Here is a 12,465-nt window from a genome sequence, read left to right on the forward strand (position 1 = left end):
CCATGGGCTGGTGACAGCCGAGCGGGCCAGCAGCAAAGCCCCAAAGCCGCTTTGCTGAAGGTCTCCTCCATCCCAGGCCCTGCCCGTCGGTGGGGAGCTCAGGGGCAGAGCGGAGGTGGGGGTCTTCAAGCAAGCAGCCTGCAGCTCCCCCCTCCCCATGCCCTACTTTGCCTTTGCCCTCCTGGGGGCTCTCCGAACCTCATCCCAGGATCCCTTCGGACCTGGAGGCCTCGGAAGCGGATCCCAGACATGCAGGTAATACATGGGGCTGGTACAGCCCAGGGCAACCTCAGCTTCTTGGCCAACACATTGCACCAAATATGTCTGTCTGGTTCATTAGGCACCGTGTGTCCCAGGGAGAGCACAGCTCCAGCGTCCCCACGTCCTTTGCCTGCGCTGTTCCCCCCAGGAAATCTCCCACCTCCCTGCCTCCAGGCTCCTGCTCCCTTCGGTTCGGCTCCTGCAGAGGAGCGACGCAGGCAAAGCCGTGCCGAGGCGGGCGGCAGGCAGCTACGGAGAACCGAGCAGCCCGTGGCCAAGCGCTTGGGCAAGTCCCGCGGTTTCTTCGTGCCGGCACCTCTGCCCAGCCCCGGAGGGCTCCCAGGAAGGGAACAGCCATTTTTAAGCTGGTGCTCCCTCTCACACTCTTTCTCTCCCTGTTTCGCCGCCGGTTCCAGGAGATCAGGCATATGAAGATCTTAATTCCCTAAACACATCCCCGCTCCATTCTAGCGTGACACAGCCCTCCTGTTGAATGAAACGCACGCCAAGGCCATGCCCGTCTGCAGCCCTGGCACTGCCGCAAAATCCCTCCCGTGCCCGCACGAGCAGTCCTGCGGGTCCCCGCGACACCCACAGCCCCGTAGCGGGCAGCGGGAGCGGCAGCGAGGGGACAGGCGTCCTTTAGGGCTCAGGAGAAGCGCCCTGATGGTTTGCAGATGTGATTTCATTTTTCAATTGTTTCTAATTTGCTTGGGGTTTCTTTTTTTTTCGATTCTAGAAAAGAGACAATTTCATCAGGGAGTGTTAGCCACAGGCCTCATTTGACATTGTTTTTTAGTCAATTGGTTTTGTCTTGTATTATTAGAAATATTATATTACATAATGATAAGCCGCGGCGACTTATTATGGGGACTATAAAGGGATGCAACTCGGGCACGCAGAGCACCAGCCGCTGGCGTGGGGCAGCCGCCCTCCCCGCTTCGTCATCTGCCCTCCCTCTGACCTTCAGCAGGTCCATCATCTCCTTGGGTCTTGGTTTCCACTCCTGTAGAACAGGGCTGATACACCCTCCAGCTACCAGCTTAAAAGCTTTTCCATCCTTGAGTCAGAACAAGATGAGGTTTTCCTCTTCCTTCCATCCTGAGAAGCAGGCGTGAGGATTTTCTGTACCGTTTCTATCACGGCTGAAAGCCATTGGCGTCAAAGCAGCCCCGATCCCTGCGGAACCAGGCTGTGGAACCCACCTCAGCTGAGGCGGAGACAGGAAGGAGCCGCTCTGCCCATGGAGGCATCGTCCGGATGCGTTGGACAAGTGAAAACAGGAAATCGTAATTGAACTAAATCTGCCTCTTTAACCTCATTATTAGCATGGGGATTATGTGCTTCAGAGAAAGTGCAGCGTCCATTTAAAATTTGAGGAGGTGGGATCAAATGCTAGGAGATCAAATGCAGACCCCAGGGAGAGAGGAAACGTCCCGGCAGTTGGTGACCAGTCCGGCTGGAAGGAAAGACGGGGTGGCGCGGGCACGGCCGGGGGTTCAGCCTGGCACCCTCCAGTCGGCCAGCATCAGGCCGCCCTTGGAGCAAGCGCTGATAATCTCTGGGGAACCTGGTAATTTCTTCTCTCTGCCTGAAGATTAAAGCAAACTTTCCCCCTGTTTCCATACTTAAAAATGTGTCTGCATCCAGTTGGGAAAGATGACGGTGTCTCAGGTCACTTTGTATGCTTGAGCTGAACCAAAGCTCCTGTAGATCCAGCCTCTGCCACCTCTGCTCTTCCCACACAGCACCCGGTGCCCTCAGAAAACCTGACGGCCTTGGCCCCGCCACGAACAGCGATATCCACCCCTGCAGACCGATTGCCACAGCCAGGTCGGCCAAGCGCTGACATGGCCGTACCTTTACTGCTTCTGCTGCTGGGTGACATGGGGTGGGTTAAAGCACCTGCCTCTGAAGGCAGCGTGTACAGAGACCCAGCCCTCGGCAGCGTCACCGTGTCGTGAGCTCTTCCTTAGGTGCAAAATCACCGACAGCAAAGTGGATCCGGTGGGCAGACCGGGAGGTTTCCAGCTGTGCCCATGCAACATCTGTGAGCCGCTCTCCGGAGAAAAGCAGGAGTAAGGGAGCAGCGCAGAGGGGAAGAGTTATCTCGGGGCATGTGCTGCTTTCTTTACAGGCCTGCAGAGCCCGAAGCACTTCAATAACAGTTAAGCAATTGCTAAATAGCGCTTTATCTTCAGGCCGGATAACAGCGCAGGCAGCCGCTGGCTGCCGAGTGACGGGCGGCTCGATAAAGCCGTCAGCCCGGGAGGGAGCGGTCCGGATGCCGTGGCCCAGTCCTGCCCGTACCACACGCCCTGCCCTTTTCCATCTGCCGACGTTTCAAAACGCGTGTGCTCAAAACGAAGCTCCAAGGTCTGGCTGAGCAGGCCTGGTTTGCAAAGATGCCGAGCCCAAAGGTCTCCCGACCTCGTCGCTGCTCCGGGATCCGGGCGTCGTAGCTGGGGACGCACGAGCTTTCGGCAGCCAGGCCTGGGAGCGTCGTGTCTAAATCCCTCGGCTGAGCAAGCATCCGCTCTTCGCCACCGGCCTCCGTGGAGCATTTGCCAGCGCTGTGGGGGCCGAGAGCGGGGCCGTACCTGCCCCTCTGCAGGGCCGGGGCAGCGGGGAAGGGGAGACGGGCAGGGGCTGGGGCAGGGCAGGTGTGCGGCTCACGCGCCTGACGACGCTGGCTCAGCGCGACCCGGGAAATGAGACAAGGAGAGAGGGGAGATGGTGGCTTTCTCCTTGGGCATTTGTTTTTACACGCTGAATCTCCTTCTCAGGGAACTTAAAGAGTAAGTCCCGCGCTCCGGGCTGCCCCTAACGTGGATGTTGGCTGGGGAGAAGAGAGCTGCCCGCCTGGCTCCGCCGGAGGACGAGGCATTTACGGTAGAGGTGACCTTTCTAAATCCCTGCTTTGGACAGACATTTCCAATAAGCACTGGAGAAAAGCCTGCCAGCTCCAGCTTTCTCAGCCTGCTCTCCATTTTTCTTCCATCCTCTCCAGGCTGAATTTAATCCGAGTAGGTTCCTTTGAGCTTTTGTGTGTTGCTGGGGGAGATGTGGGCGCACGAGGGATCGCGTTACAACTTTCATTTCCTGAAATGTTTGAGGGAACATCCAGGGTTTTATCCACACATCAGGCAAAGTTGAGGGCTCGGATTTCAGGTCTTGTCACTCAGCTGTCACCAAACAAATGAGCCTCTCAGAGCTGGAGACGGGGAGAGCTACCTGCTATTCATGACCCCGAAAGCAGGTGATCACTCATGGGAAAAGCAGGTAGAATTAATCATTCCGCCGTTCTCCATTTCCTCCCCTTTTTTGGCTGACCTGGACACAGTGTGAAATTGTCGTGGGGGGTGAGCGGGAGCGCAGGGGGGGAAAGGGGGGGCCGAATTAACTCCTTCTTGCCGGTGGAAACACAAAGCGGAGCGAGGTGAGAAACAGCCCCCGGGGCTCTCCCCAGGCTGACTTTGCTGTGAAAAGCTTGCTGCGAGGTTAAGCCCAACCGAGGGGAGCTCAGCAACCTGTGCCTGGCTGCGCTCCAGGGCCTCCCTGCTCCCGGGGGGGGGGTCCCTCAGCATCCCCCATCCACCCAACCCCCCCCCGCCACCATGTCTCCCTGTTCGGGAAATGGAGGGTCGGGGGCGGGTTTGGGCAAGGGAGATAACCCCCCCCCCCCCCCGACAGCTTCCCCCCCACCCGGTCAGCCCGGCCGCTGCCTGCGCTCGGGAAGTGCCTCTGCGCTGTTCGCTTTGAAATTCCCCCTGGTTTGCGAGTCCCTGCCTGGCTCTCCCGCCGCGCAGGGCCGGAGCCCCGGGCAATATTTCTCCTTCCTCTTCCCCCAGCCGGTGGCTTGGGAAATAAAAAAAAAACCGGAGCTGGAACTGATCCACCCTCGGGGCGCAGGGCCGGCGGCTGCTCCCCCTTCAAAATCTCCCGGATTTCGCGGTGGGGGTTCCCCCCCTTTCTTCCCGAGGGGCTGGAGGGGCCGCGCTGCTTCGTGGCAGGGCCGGAGGAGACCCCCGGAAGGGCGATGGGGGGTCCCGGGGTGCGGTGGACCCTCTCGTCCCGTCCCGACCCCGAAGGGTCCCTGCCAGGCCGGGCTGCGGGGCTGGGGGGGGCGAGGGGGGGGCTCCGTGCCCCCACCCCACGTCGGGTTTTGCCCCAGCTCCTCCCGCGGGCGTGGATGCGCGTAAACACGCAGCTGCGCGGGATTTGCGCCCTGCTGCCACGGAGCCGCTTTGGGTCCTGCTCGGGGAGTGGGAGGGAGGCGAAGGGTCCCCCACTGCCCAGGCCATGCCCCCCCCCACCCCAAAGGGTCGGGGGGGCAGGAGGCCCGGTGGGCTCCGGGCTGGACGCCCCGAGGGGCGGCTGGGGCAGGGGCGGGGGGGTGGGCAGCCATCTCCGGGCCGAGGGTAGGTGGGGCGGGGGGTGCCTCGGCGGGGTCGGTTGGGGAGCGCGCGGGAGGGCGGCGGAGCAGAAGGGGCCATTTCTCTGTCCTGCAGAGGGGGACATTTCTCCACGGCCCGAGACCCCGAGAGCAAACACGGCGGGGACTTCAATAAACACGCGCTTAATGATGCAAAACGCCAACACGTGGGGGGGGAGCGGCACCGGAGGGTCCCACGGGGCAGCCCCACGCGTGCCGCACCCACGGGTCCCCGGTCCCCCTCCCCCCGTGCTGCGGAGGCACCGGGTCGCAGCCCGTCGGGGGGGGAGGGGGGGGGGGGCGCAGAGAAAAGCGCAGCCTGGGTGTTCTGCCATCAGCGCTGTTTAATTTAGACGGTTTTAGGTACAATAGAAAATCAACCTGCAAGCACACGCGGTTTTTCGGTAACGAATTCCCGAGAGAGACCGGGGGGGTGGGGGGGAAAGGCGGTGAGCGAGGACGGGCGGGGGAAGGCGGCGAGGGGCTGGCGGGGCGGCCCGAGGAACACCCGCTCGGGAGCAAACAGCCGTCGATTATTATTTTTTCGCATTATTATTCCCCTAACTTTTTGCCACCGAGGAGGAGGAGGAGGAAGGCGGGGGGTGCGGGCCCACCGCAGCCCGCTAGCCCCTTGCCTCGCTAAGGCGCAGGCACTTGTTAAATCTCTAATACTGCAGCGTTCGCCTTTTTATATTTTTGCTCCCCCCCTTTTCTTTTTTTTTTAAATTTGAAATACATCGAAATCTTTCCGGTAAGGCTAAATACGAAAAATGTAAACGTAGCTTCTCCTCCCTTCCTCCCGCTGCAAGCCGGGGCTCGGTGCTGCGGCTCGCTCCCTCCGCCCCGGTCCCAGCTCCGTCCCGGCCGGGCAGAGCAGGGATGAGCCGGCCTCCCCGGCGGAGCTGGCATTTATCTGGGTGGAATCGGATCCAGCTGGGGTTGGGATTTTTTTTTTTTTTTAAATTTCATTTTTTCTTTTTTTTTGTTCTTTTTTTTTTTTTTTTTTGTAATTCCCGCTGGGACCGGCTCGTTCGAACTCGAAGGGCTGAGGGTTTCTGCCGGTCTCTGCGTTTGGCTATGTGGAAAAAAAAAAAAAATACAATAAAATAAAAATCATGGTGATAGTGGGAGATGCTGGGGGAAGGGGGAAACCAGACCAGGAGCCGATGTGGGGTTGTGTGAAAAGAGCCGAGGGTCCCGTCAAGAATCGGCGGGTGAGCTGTAAAACCGGGTGCTGTCCTCTATGCACAACCCAGAGCCTCTGTCCCCGAGCGAAACCTCCTCTCCCGATCCTCCGGCCGCCCGCCGCGGGCCTTTAGGATCCCAGATCCACCAGGCTGGACGTGAGGGGTCCCAGCAGCGAGTCCTGGAGCTGGTGGCCTTGGAGGCTGTGCGGGGTCTGGGATGCGGTTAAGCCGCTCAGGGAGTAGCCGGAGCTCCTGGCGTGGCTGAGGTTTCCCTGCAAAAGCAGGACCGAGTTCTGATCCGGGCTTTGGGGAGGAGAAAACTCTTCCTCGGAGCTGGACATGAGGGGTTTGCTCCCGTCCAGAGGCGAGAGTTGGTTCGGTTTGTTGGTGGCCGCGTTGTTGTTTTCCGTGTTCTCCCTGGGGAAAAAAAATAAAAAATAAAAAGAAAGAAAAAAACAAACCCCCACAACGGGGATGTTACGGCGGGCGGGCAGCGCCGGGAACGGGCGGTAAACCCCCGGTAAAGCCGCTGCGTTTGGTTTCAGCGGGGGAGCAGAAGCCTCACCCCCGGGGGAAAAAAAAAAAGTAAAAAAAAAAAAAAAAGGTACCTAATATTTTCATAACGGATCGTCCCTATTTCTTTTCACCCTCCTCGAAATAGATGTGCACCGCACAGCCCGGTAATTTAGGTTCAGGAGGAAAAGAAAATCGGGGGAGGGGGGGGAGGCGATTTTTCTGTTTTTAATTAAAATGAAAGCGCGGCCCGGGGACGAGCAGGGTGCGGGATTTCCCCTCCCAGACTCGGTGGGGGGAATGTCGGAGCAGACAAAAAGCTGGGCGAGGTTTGCACCGCCGGGCCGAGTCGCCGACCCGCACCTAGCCCACCGCGGCGGCGGCTCCCGGGGTGGTCTCGGTGCGGGGCGCCTCGGCCCGGGCAGCGCATCCCCACCCCGATCTCCCTCCGCTTCCTCCCTTCTCAGTCCCGGGGCTGCGTTTCTCTCCTCCTCCGGGCTTCGGGGCTACCCCGCCCGATCCCCGGCAATCCCCGACACCCCGAGCTCTTCCCCCGAGATTCCGGGACCGCGTCGCTCCCGGTTTATTCGGGGCCGCGGGCGGCAAACAAAGGCGGCGGAGGCGCCCGGAGAGGCCGGTGACGGCTCGCCGTTCTCCGCCCCCCCCCCCCCCCCCCGCTCCGGGCAGGTGGGGCCGAGCGGCGGGGAGCGGGATCCGCTGGATCTCGGGTGGAAAACCCACGTGGGGGTTCCACGGAGGGGGAAAACGCGAGGCGGTGCATGAAAAGTGAAATCTGGAGGGATTTGGGCTGCTCCCTCCCCGCCCGCTGCCGGTCCCGGTCGCTCCCCGGTCCCAAGGAGCAGGGAGAAAAAAGGGGGGGCACACAGAGGGGATGGAGGGGGTGACACGTACCTTTCCTTCGCCTCCGCCGCTCGGTCCCGTTGCCGCCGGTTCTTGAACCAGTTGCTGACCTGGGTGGTGGTGAGACCGGTGGCTTCGGCCAGCTCCCGCTTCTCCCGCGGGGACGGGTAGGGGTTGTGGGCGTACCATTCCCGCAGCACGCCCCGGGACTTCTCCTTGAAGCAGTAGCTGGTCTCCTCGCCGTCCCAGATGGTGCGGGGCAGGGGGAATTTTCGGCGGACGCGGTATTTGCCGACGGCTCCCAAAGGTCTGCCCCGCAATTTCTCGGCTTCCACGTAGTGAGCCTTCAGCCAGAGCTGCTGCAGCTTGGGGTGGTTGTGGGGGGAGAACTGGTGGCTCTCCAGGATCTTGTAGAGCTCTCGGAAGTTGCCGCGGTGGAAGGCCACCACCGCCTTGGCCTTCAGGACGCTCTCGTTCTTGTGCAGGTGGTCGCAGGCCGGCAGCGACCAGAGGAACCGGCCCAGCCTCTCCAGGTTCCCCCCTTGCTGCAGCACCTCGCAGACGCAGGCGACCTGCTCCTGCGTGAAGCCAAACGACGGCAGCATCGACATGGCCGGAGGGGGGGCGGGGAGGCGGCGGAGGGGAGCCCGCCCGCCGGGCCCTGTCCCGGAGCGCGGAGGCGCGGCGGCAGCCCGGAGCGATGGGACGGACGAGCCGGGGATGCTTCGTCGCTGTGCCCGGGGGGGGGGAACTTTGTCCCCGCTCCTCCGCCGCCGCCGAGCTTAAAGCGACCGAGCCCCCGCGCCGCGCTGATTGGGCGCCCGCGGCTCGGCCCCCGCCGCTGCGGGCCCGGCCCGGCCCAGCCCGGCCCAGCCCAGCCCGGCGGGCAGAGCCTGGGCCAGGGCGGGCGGGGCCTGGCGGCGGGGACCCGGCCCCGGACACGGACGCGCTTCCCGCCGCCTCCGCCCGGCCCCGGCTGCGGGGGGAGCCCCGCCGCCCCGCACCCCCCGGCTCGGCCCCGCGTCCTTTCTCCCATTCCTCCCCCCCCTCCCAAACTCCTGCTCACCCCCCCCGCCGAGCCAGCCCGCCCTTAATTACCCTAATGCCGGGGATGAAGAAATAACGCGTTAGTGAAGCACTAAATGACCCGCGCGGGGGGTGGGGTCCTCCGAGCCCCCCCAGGAAGGCGAAGCTTCCCCCACCGGCGGGGCCTCGGTGAGCTCGTCCTCCTATCCGCACGCCTCGCTTGAAAGCAATTATTTAAGAAAATTAGAAAGCAATTAGGCTCCCCGAGCAAGGCTGATCTGCCGTCGGTAGCCGGGTCGGGCTGGGAGGTGAGGACAAAGCGAGGGGGGGGGCCCGGGGGGTCTTTACGGCCGTGTTTATCTTTGATAAGTGGAAACCAGTATTTTCAGCACGCTTTTGACTCCGGAGCGAGCGAGCTCCTCGGGTGCCAAACCCCGTCTCGGGGCTCCCCAAACCCCTTTGCCCTCGCCTGGGGCGGGGGGACTCGAAGCCCCCCCCCCCCAGCTCCGAGCAGCCCGTCCGCGCCCGGGGCCGAGAGGGGCTTCCGCTCCCCGCCCGCGATACGATACGGCGGAGGCAGATCGCGATATTTTCCCAAACCCGCCTCGTTGTTATTGTCGTGGTGGTGTTTTCCTCGCCGTGCTTCGTGTCTCGGGGGCTGTTTAACACCAGCCCCCGCCGCCCAGTCTGCCCAGTGACCGGACTGGGCGCTCCGGGGTCCGGGCGCTGCTGCATCCCGTGACGGCGTGTCTGGTAATTTTCCCCTCGCTGTTTTATTTTCGTACTTCTGATGCTGCAGATGAAGTCTTAAAGAGCTGCAATGTCCTCCCAGAAGGAATGTCTGCTTGGAACAGATCCTTATTGACAAGGCAGCTGTGTGGGGACCGGAACGGAGCCTTAAACCCGGCTCGAAAATCGACTAATACCCTAAAGTCTGGAGCAAGTGCGCAGAATTATAACGCGTGGGCTCGCAGCCTGGGCTCCCCATCCCTCCCGCTCGCTGGCATTCACTGCTGATTTCTTTCTTTTCCTCCCTAAGAAGCTCGGGAAAAAGGCACGGACCTGAGGGTTTGCACCTTGGGGATGAGAAGGAGAGAAAAACGCCCAGAGGGGGATGGTGAAGCTCCCTGCCGTTCTAACGAGAGTGGTTTTCTCTCGCCCTCGCATTTCTCGCCTCTCATTTGTTTTATTTTTGTTTTGTTTCCTCTAAAAGGCCGAGCAAACCCAACGCCGCTGTCGCTGGGAATAAGCAAATAATCCCGGCGCGGCCGGGTGCGGGGAGAGGGCTTAGAGCCGAGGCTTCCCCGTGATTTGATTCCTCCGCGGGGTCCCCGAAACCCGCCCGAGGAGGGGACAGCCTGGCCGGGCTTCCCCCGGGACCCGCGCACCGCGGCCGGGAGCCGGGCAGCGCCGACGCCGGCTGCCGCTCGGGCTGGGGGTTCCGAAAAACTGGAAACCCTTCGCTTCAAACGGCGACGAGAGGTGAATGAATCCCCCTCCCGAACCACCCCAGCCCGTTTAGACCTTGAAAACCACCCGGGGAATAAACGGTTTCGAGCCGCTCCACAAACAACAAACAAACGAAAAAACAGCAGATGCAAATAACTACATAACTAAGTAAATAACCAAGTAAATAACTAACTGACTAACTAACTGACTAACTAACTGACTAACTAACTAACTCACTAACTAACTAACTATCTGAACAGCCACAGGACGGCGCGGAGCTGCCGCCGGCTGCTTCGCCGTCGTTGATTTTTCGGCAGCGGTGGAGCAGCCCGGCGGGCTCAGCCCGTTTCCACTCGGGCACATCGCTTGGCTTAGACCCCCCCCACCTCCCCAAGCCACCCCGGTGTGGCCTGGGACCCCCGCGCCCGCGGAGAGGCGGCAGCGGCGGGCGAGGGGCCGGTGCGGGGCCGGTGCGGGGGCCTCCGCGCCTCGTCCCGTTTCCCGGGGAGGCGACCGGCTCCGTTCGTGCGGGAAATTAATTTCTCCGCTGATTTATTCGATGCCGGGACAGAGGCGGGTGCCACGCAGCGCTCTGCGGGGTTTTCCTCGGTTTCACCTGAAAAAAAAAAAACACAAAACAAAAAGCGAAAAAGAACGAACGCGAGAGCGATTTCCATCTCCCCTCCCCGAGCTTGGAAATAAAGCTCTTCCCCAACCGAAAATAAATTTAATTTATTTTTTTTCTTTAAGTGTGAGGGTCTGGGGGAAATAGATAGCCCGACAAAATTAAATCTGCGGTGTTTTGCGGGTTTTTTTTTTTTTTGTTTTCCCGGAGCCCGCCTGGGCGCGGTGACAGCCGGGGCCGGGGGCTGGGAGCCGGCCGGGCGGTAACACAACGCTCCTGCTTTTCCGAACCTTTCGGAGGCGAAATCCAAAACCGAGCCATTAAGTCAATGAGGTTTGTGTTGCGGAGGGCTCCTTTTCCCATCCGCTCGCTCTTCTGAAAAAAAAAAAAAAAAAAAAAAAATAGATCGCGTTTCGTTATCTGGAGCGGGGATCTGCAACGCGATCCCAGAGCCGCCGAACGCGGGGCGACAGCCCGCTTCCCCGCCTCACCCCGAACAATAACGGATTTGTGTTTTCTCTCCCCCCCCCCCCCCCCCCCCCCCCGCCTTTATTATTCTATTTTTTTAATGAGGAGGGACGAGCCCCTCTCCCAAGCGCATCTCTCCCCTCCGGCAGGAGCCCTCGGCCCGACGCGCCCGCGAACCGCCGCAACCTTTAACGACTCGTTAGGAACTCGGCCTCCAGACACCTGTAAAAACAAAGCCGGGGGCCGTGTCCCTGCCGTGCGTGTCACCCCCCCCTGCAACCCCCCACACCCACCCCGGGGTCCCCCTGCGCCGAGCCGGGTCAGGCCGGGCCGGGGCTGCCGGGGCAGGGACGGGACCGGACGGGCCGGGACCGGACGGGAGGGGACGGGGGGGGGACAGGAGGGGACATGAGGGGACGGGAGGGGACAGAGGGGACGAGGCCTTCCCGGCGTGGCCGATCCCCAGGGCACAAAGGGCTCTTTCTTCGCACACTTACCGGGACATTTTTCAAAGGATTAGAGGTGATCACGCGTTGGGTTTTGTGTGTGTTTGTGTTTTGTTTTCTTTCTTTCTTTCTCTCCGAGGGCTGAGACGTCTTTCTGTCCCTGTCCCCCCACACCCTCATTTTCTCCCTCTTTTCCCCTGGGATCCCCCCACCCCGCCATCCTCACGCCCCACCCCGGACCGCCTGGACGCTGATATTCTTTTAAGCTACGAAGAATTTCCTTTCGGGAGGTGAAACCCTCCAGCTCCTCCTGTTCAGAGGAAAGTGCTAGTGATGGTAATGCGGGGTGACACTAAATAAACAGTTAAAGCAGGGCTGGAAAGATGGAGTTAATTATCCAGTGAGCTACATTTAAACCGAGACCAGGAGGGGCCGATTTGTTTTGGCGCAGGAAACCGAGGAGGAGACGAGCCACCGAGGTCTCCTTGCTCCTCCTTGGAGGCTCCTTAACTTCTCCTCGCTGTCGCCGGCCTGGGGACCGGCTGCTTTTGGCCGGGCCCCCTCGAGCCCCCGCCCGGGGCCGCGGCACTGGCGGGGGGGGGGGCGGTCGGTAAGAGCCCTGCGTGGCAGCGGGCGATTTCGGGGGGTCCAGAGGTGGGTTTGGGTTTTTTTTTTCTATGTTTGTTTGCTTTTTCTTCCCCAGAAGTGAGATTCCCGTCTGCGCGGCTGGCTGGTGCCGGCGCTCCGCAGGTAAGTCCCCGTACGAGCAGCAGCCCCGCGATGCGCTTTGGTTTTTAAAATTTTCCCTCCTCCTTCCTTCTTCTCCTCTTTTTTTACTTCTTTTTTTTTGGTGAAGAAGTCTGATATTAATAATCCCCGTATGCCCCTCTTTCCGGGTCATTACGGTACTGCTGGTCTCTAATCAATCCTAATGCGATGGCAATTGGAGTCTCTGATGAATGCATCTCAGGTTTCTTGTAATGGCTCTACCACATTTTCCTGGACCTCCTTCTTTAACCTGAGATGCCAGGGGGACGTCTCCCTCCTCGGCTGCTGATTACTTCAAGATGTTTGGGCCGGCGTGGGGAGAGCGGGAGCGAGCAAGGCAGCCGGCCCCTGAACCATCTGGCCCCGAACTGGACGAGCCTTTTCCTAACCCGGAGGACAAGGGCGGGCTGGAACTCCTTTCCCGCA

The 12,465-nt window shown here is 60.9% G+C and overlaps 1 protein-coding gene and 1 long non-coding RNA gene across 2 annotated transcripts; one reads left to right on the forward strand and one right to left on the reverse strand.

The window, feature by feature from the left end:
• Positions 1–5,022: 5,022 nt before the first annotated feature.
• On the reverse strand, positions 5,023–7,993 carry SIX1 (SIX homeobox 1). The gene is made up of 2 exons (XM_075425847.1): positions 7,309–7,993; positions 5,023–6,300 (listed from the first exon to the last, which is right to left on the reverse strand). Exons 1-2 carry the CDS (start codon positions 7,866–7,868, stop codon positions 6,012–6,014), a joined length of 849 nt encoding a protein of 282 aa, XP_075281962.1. The 5' UTR covers positions 7,869–7,993; the 3' UTR covers positions 5,023–6,011.
• A 366-nt stretch (positions 7,994–8,359) lies between these two features.
• Positions 8,360–10,458, forward strand: LOC142362001 (uncharacterized). The gene is made up of 2 exons (XR_012764582.1): positions 8,360–8,472; positions 9,083–10,458. It is a non-coding gene; the product is annotated as an uncharacterized LOC142362001 (long non-coding RNA).
• Positions 10,459–12,465: the final 2,007 nt, after the last annotated feature.

This window comes from Opisthocomus hoazin, chromosome 7 (genome assembly GCF_030867145.1).
Source record: "Opisthocomus hoazin isolate bOpiHoa1 chromosome 7, bOpiHoa1.hap1, whole genome shotgun sequence".
In the NCBI taxonomy this organism is placed as follows: domain Eukaryota; kingdom Metazoa; phylum Chordata; class Aves; order Opisthocomiformes; family Opisthocomidae; genus Opisthocomus; species Opisthocomus hoazin.

What these genes read in the sequence shown, in the direction of transcription:
- SIX1 (XM_075425847.1), bottom strand. Translation starts at nt 7,868, where the DNA reads ATGTCGATGCTGCCGTCGTTTGGCTTCACGCAGGAGCAGGTCGCCTGC. An exon ending in GCGGCGGAGGCGAAGGAAAG is followed by an intron (nt 6,301 to 7,308) that starts GTACGTGTCACC and finishes TTTTTTCCCCAG; the next exon opens with GGAGAACACGGAAAACAACA.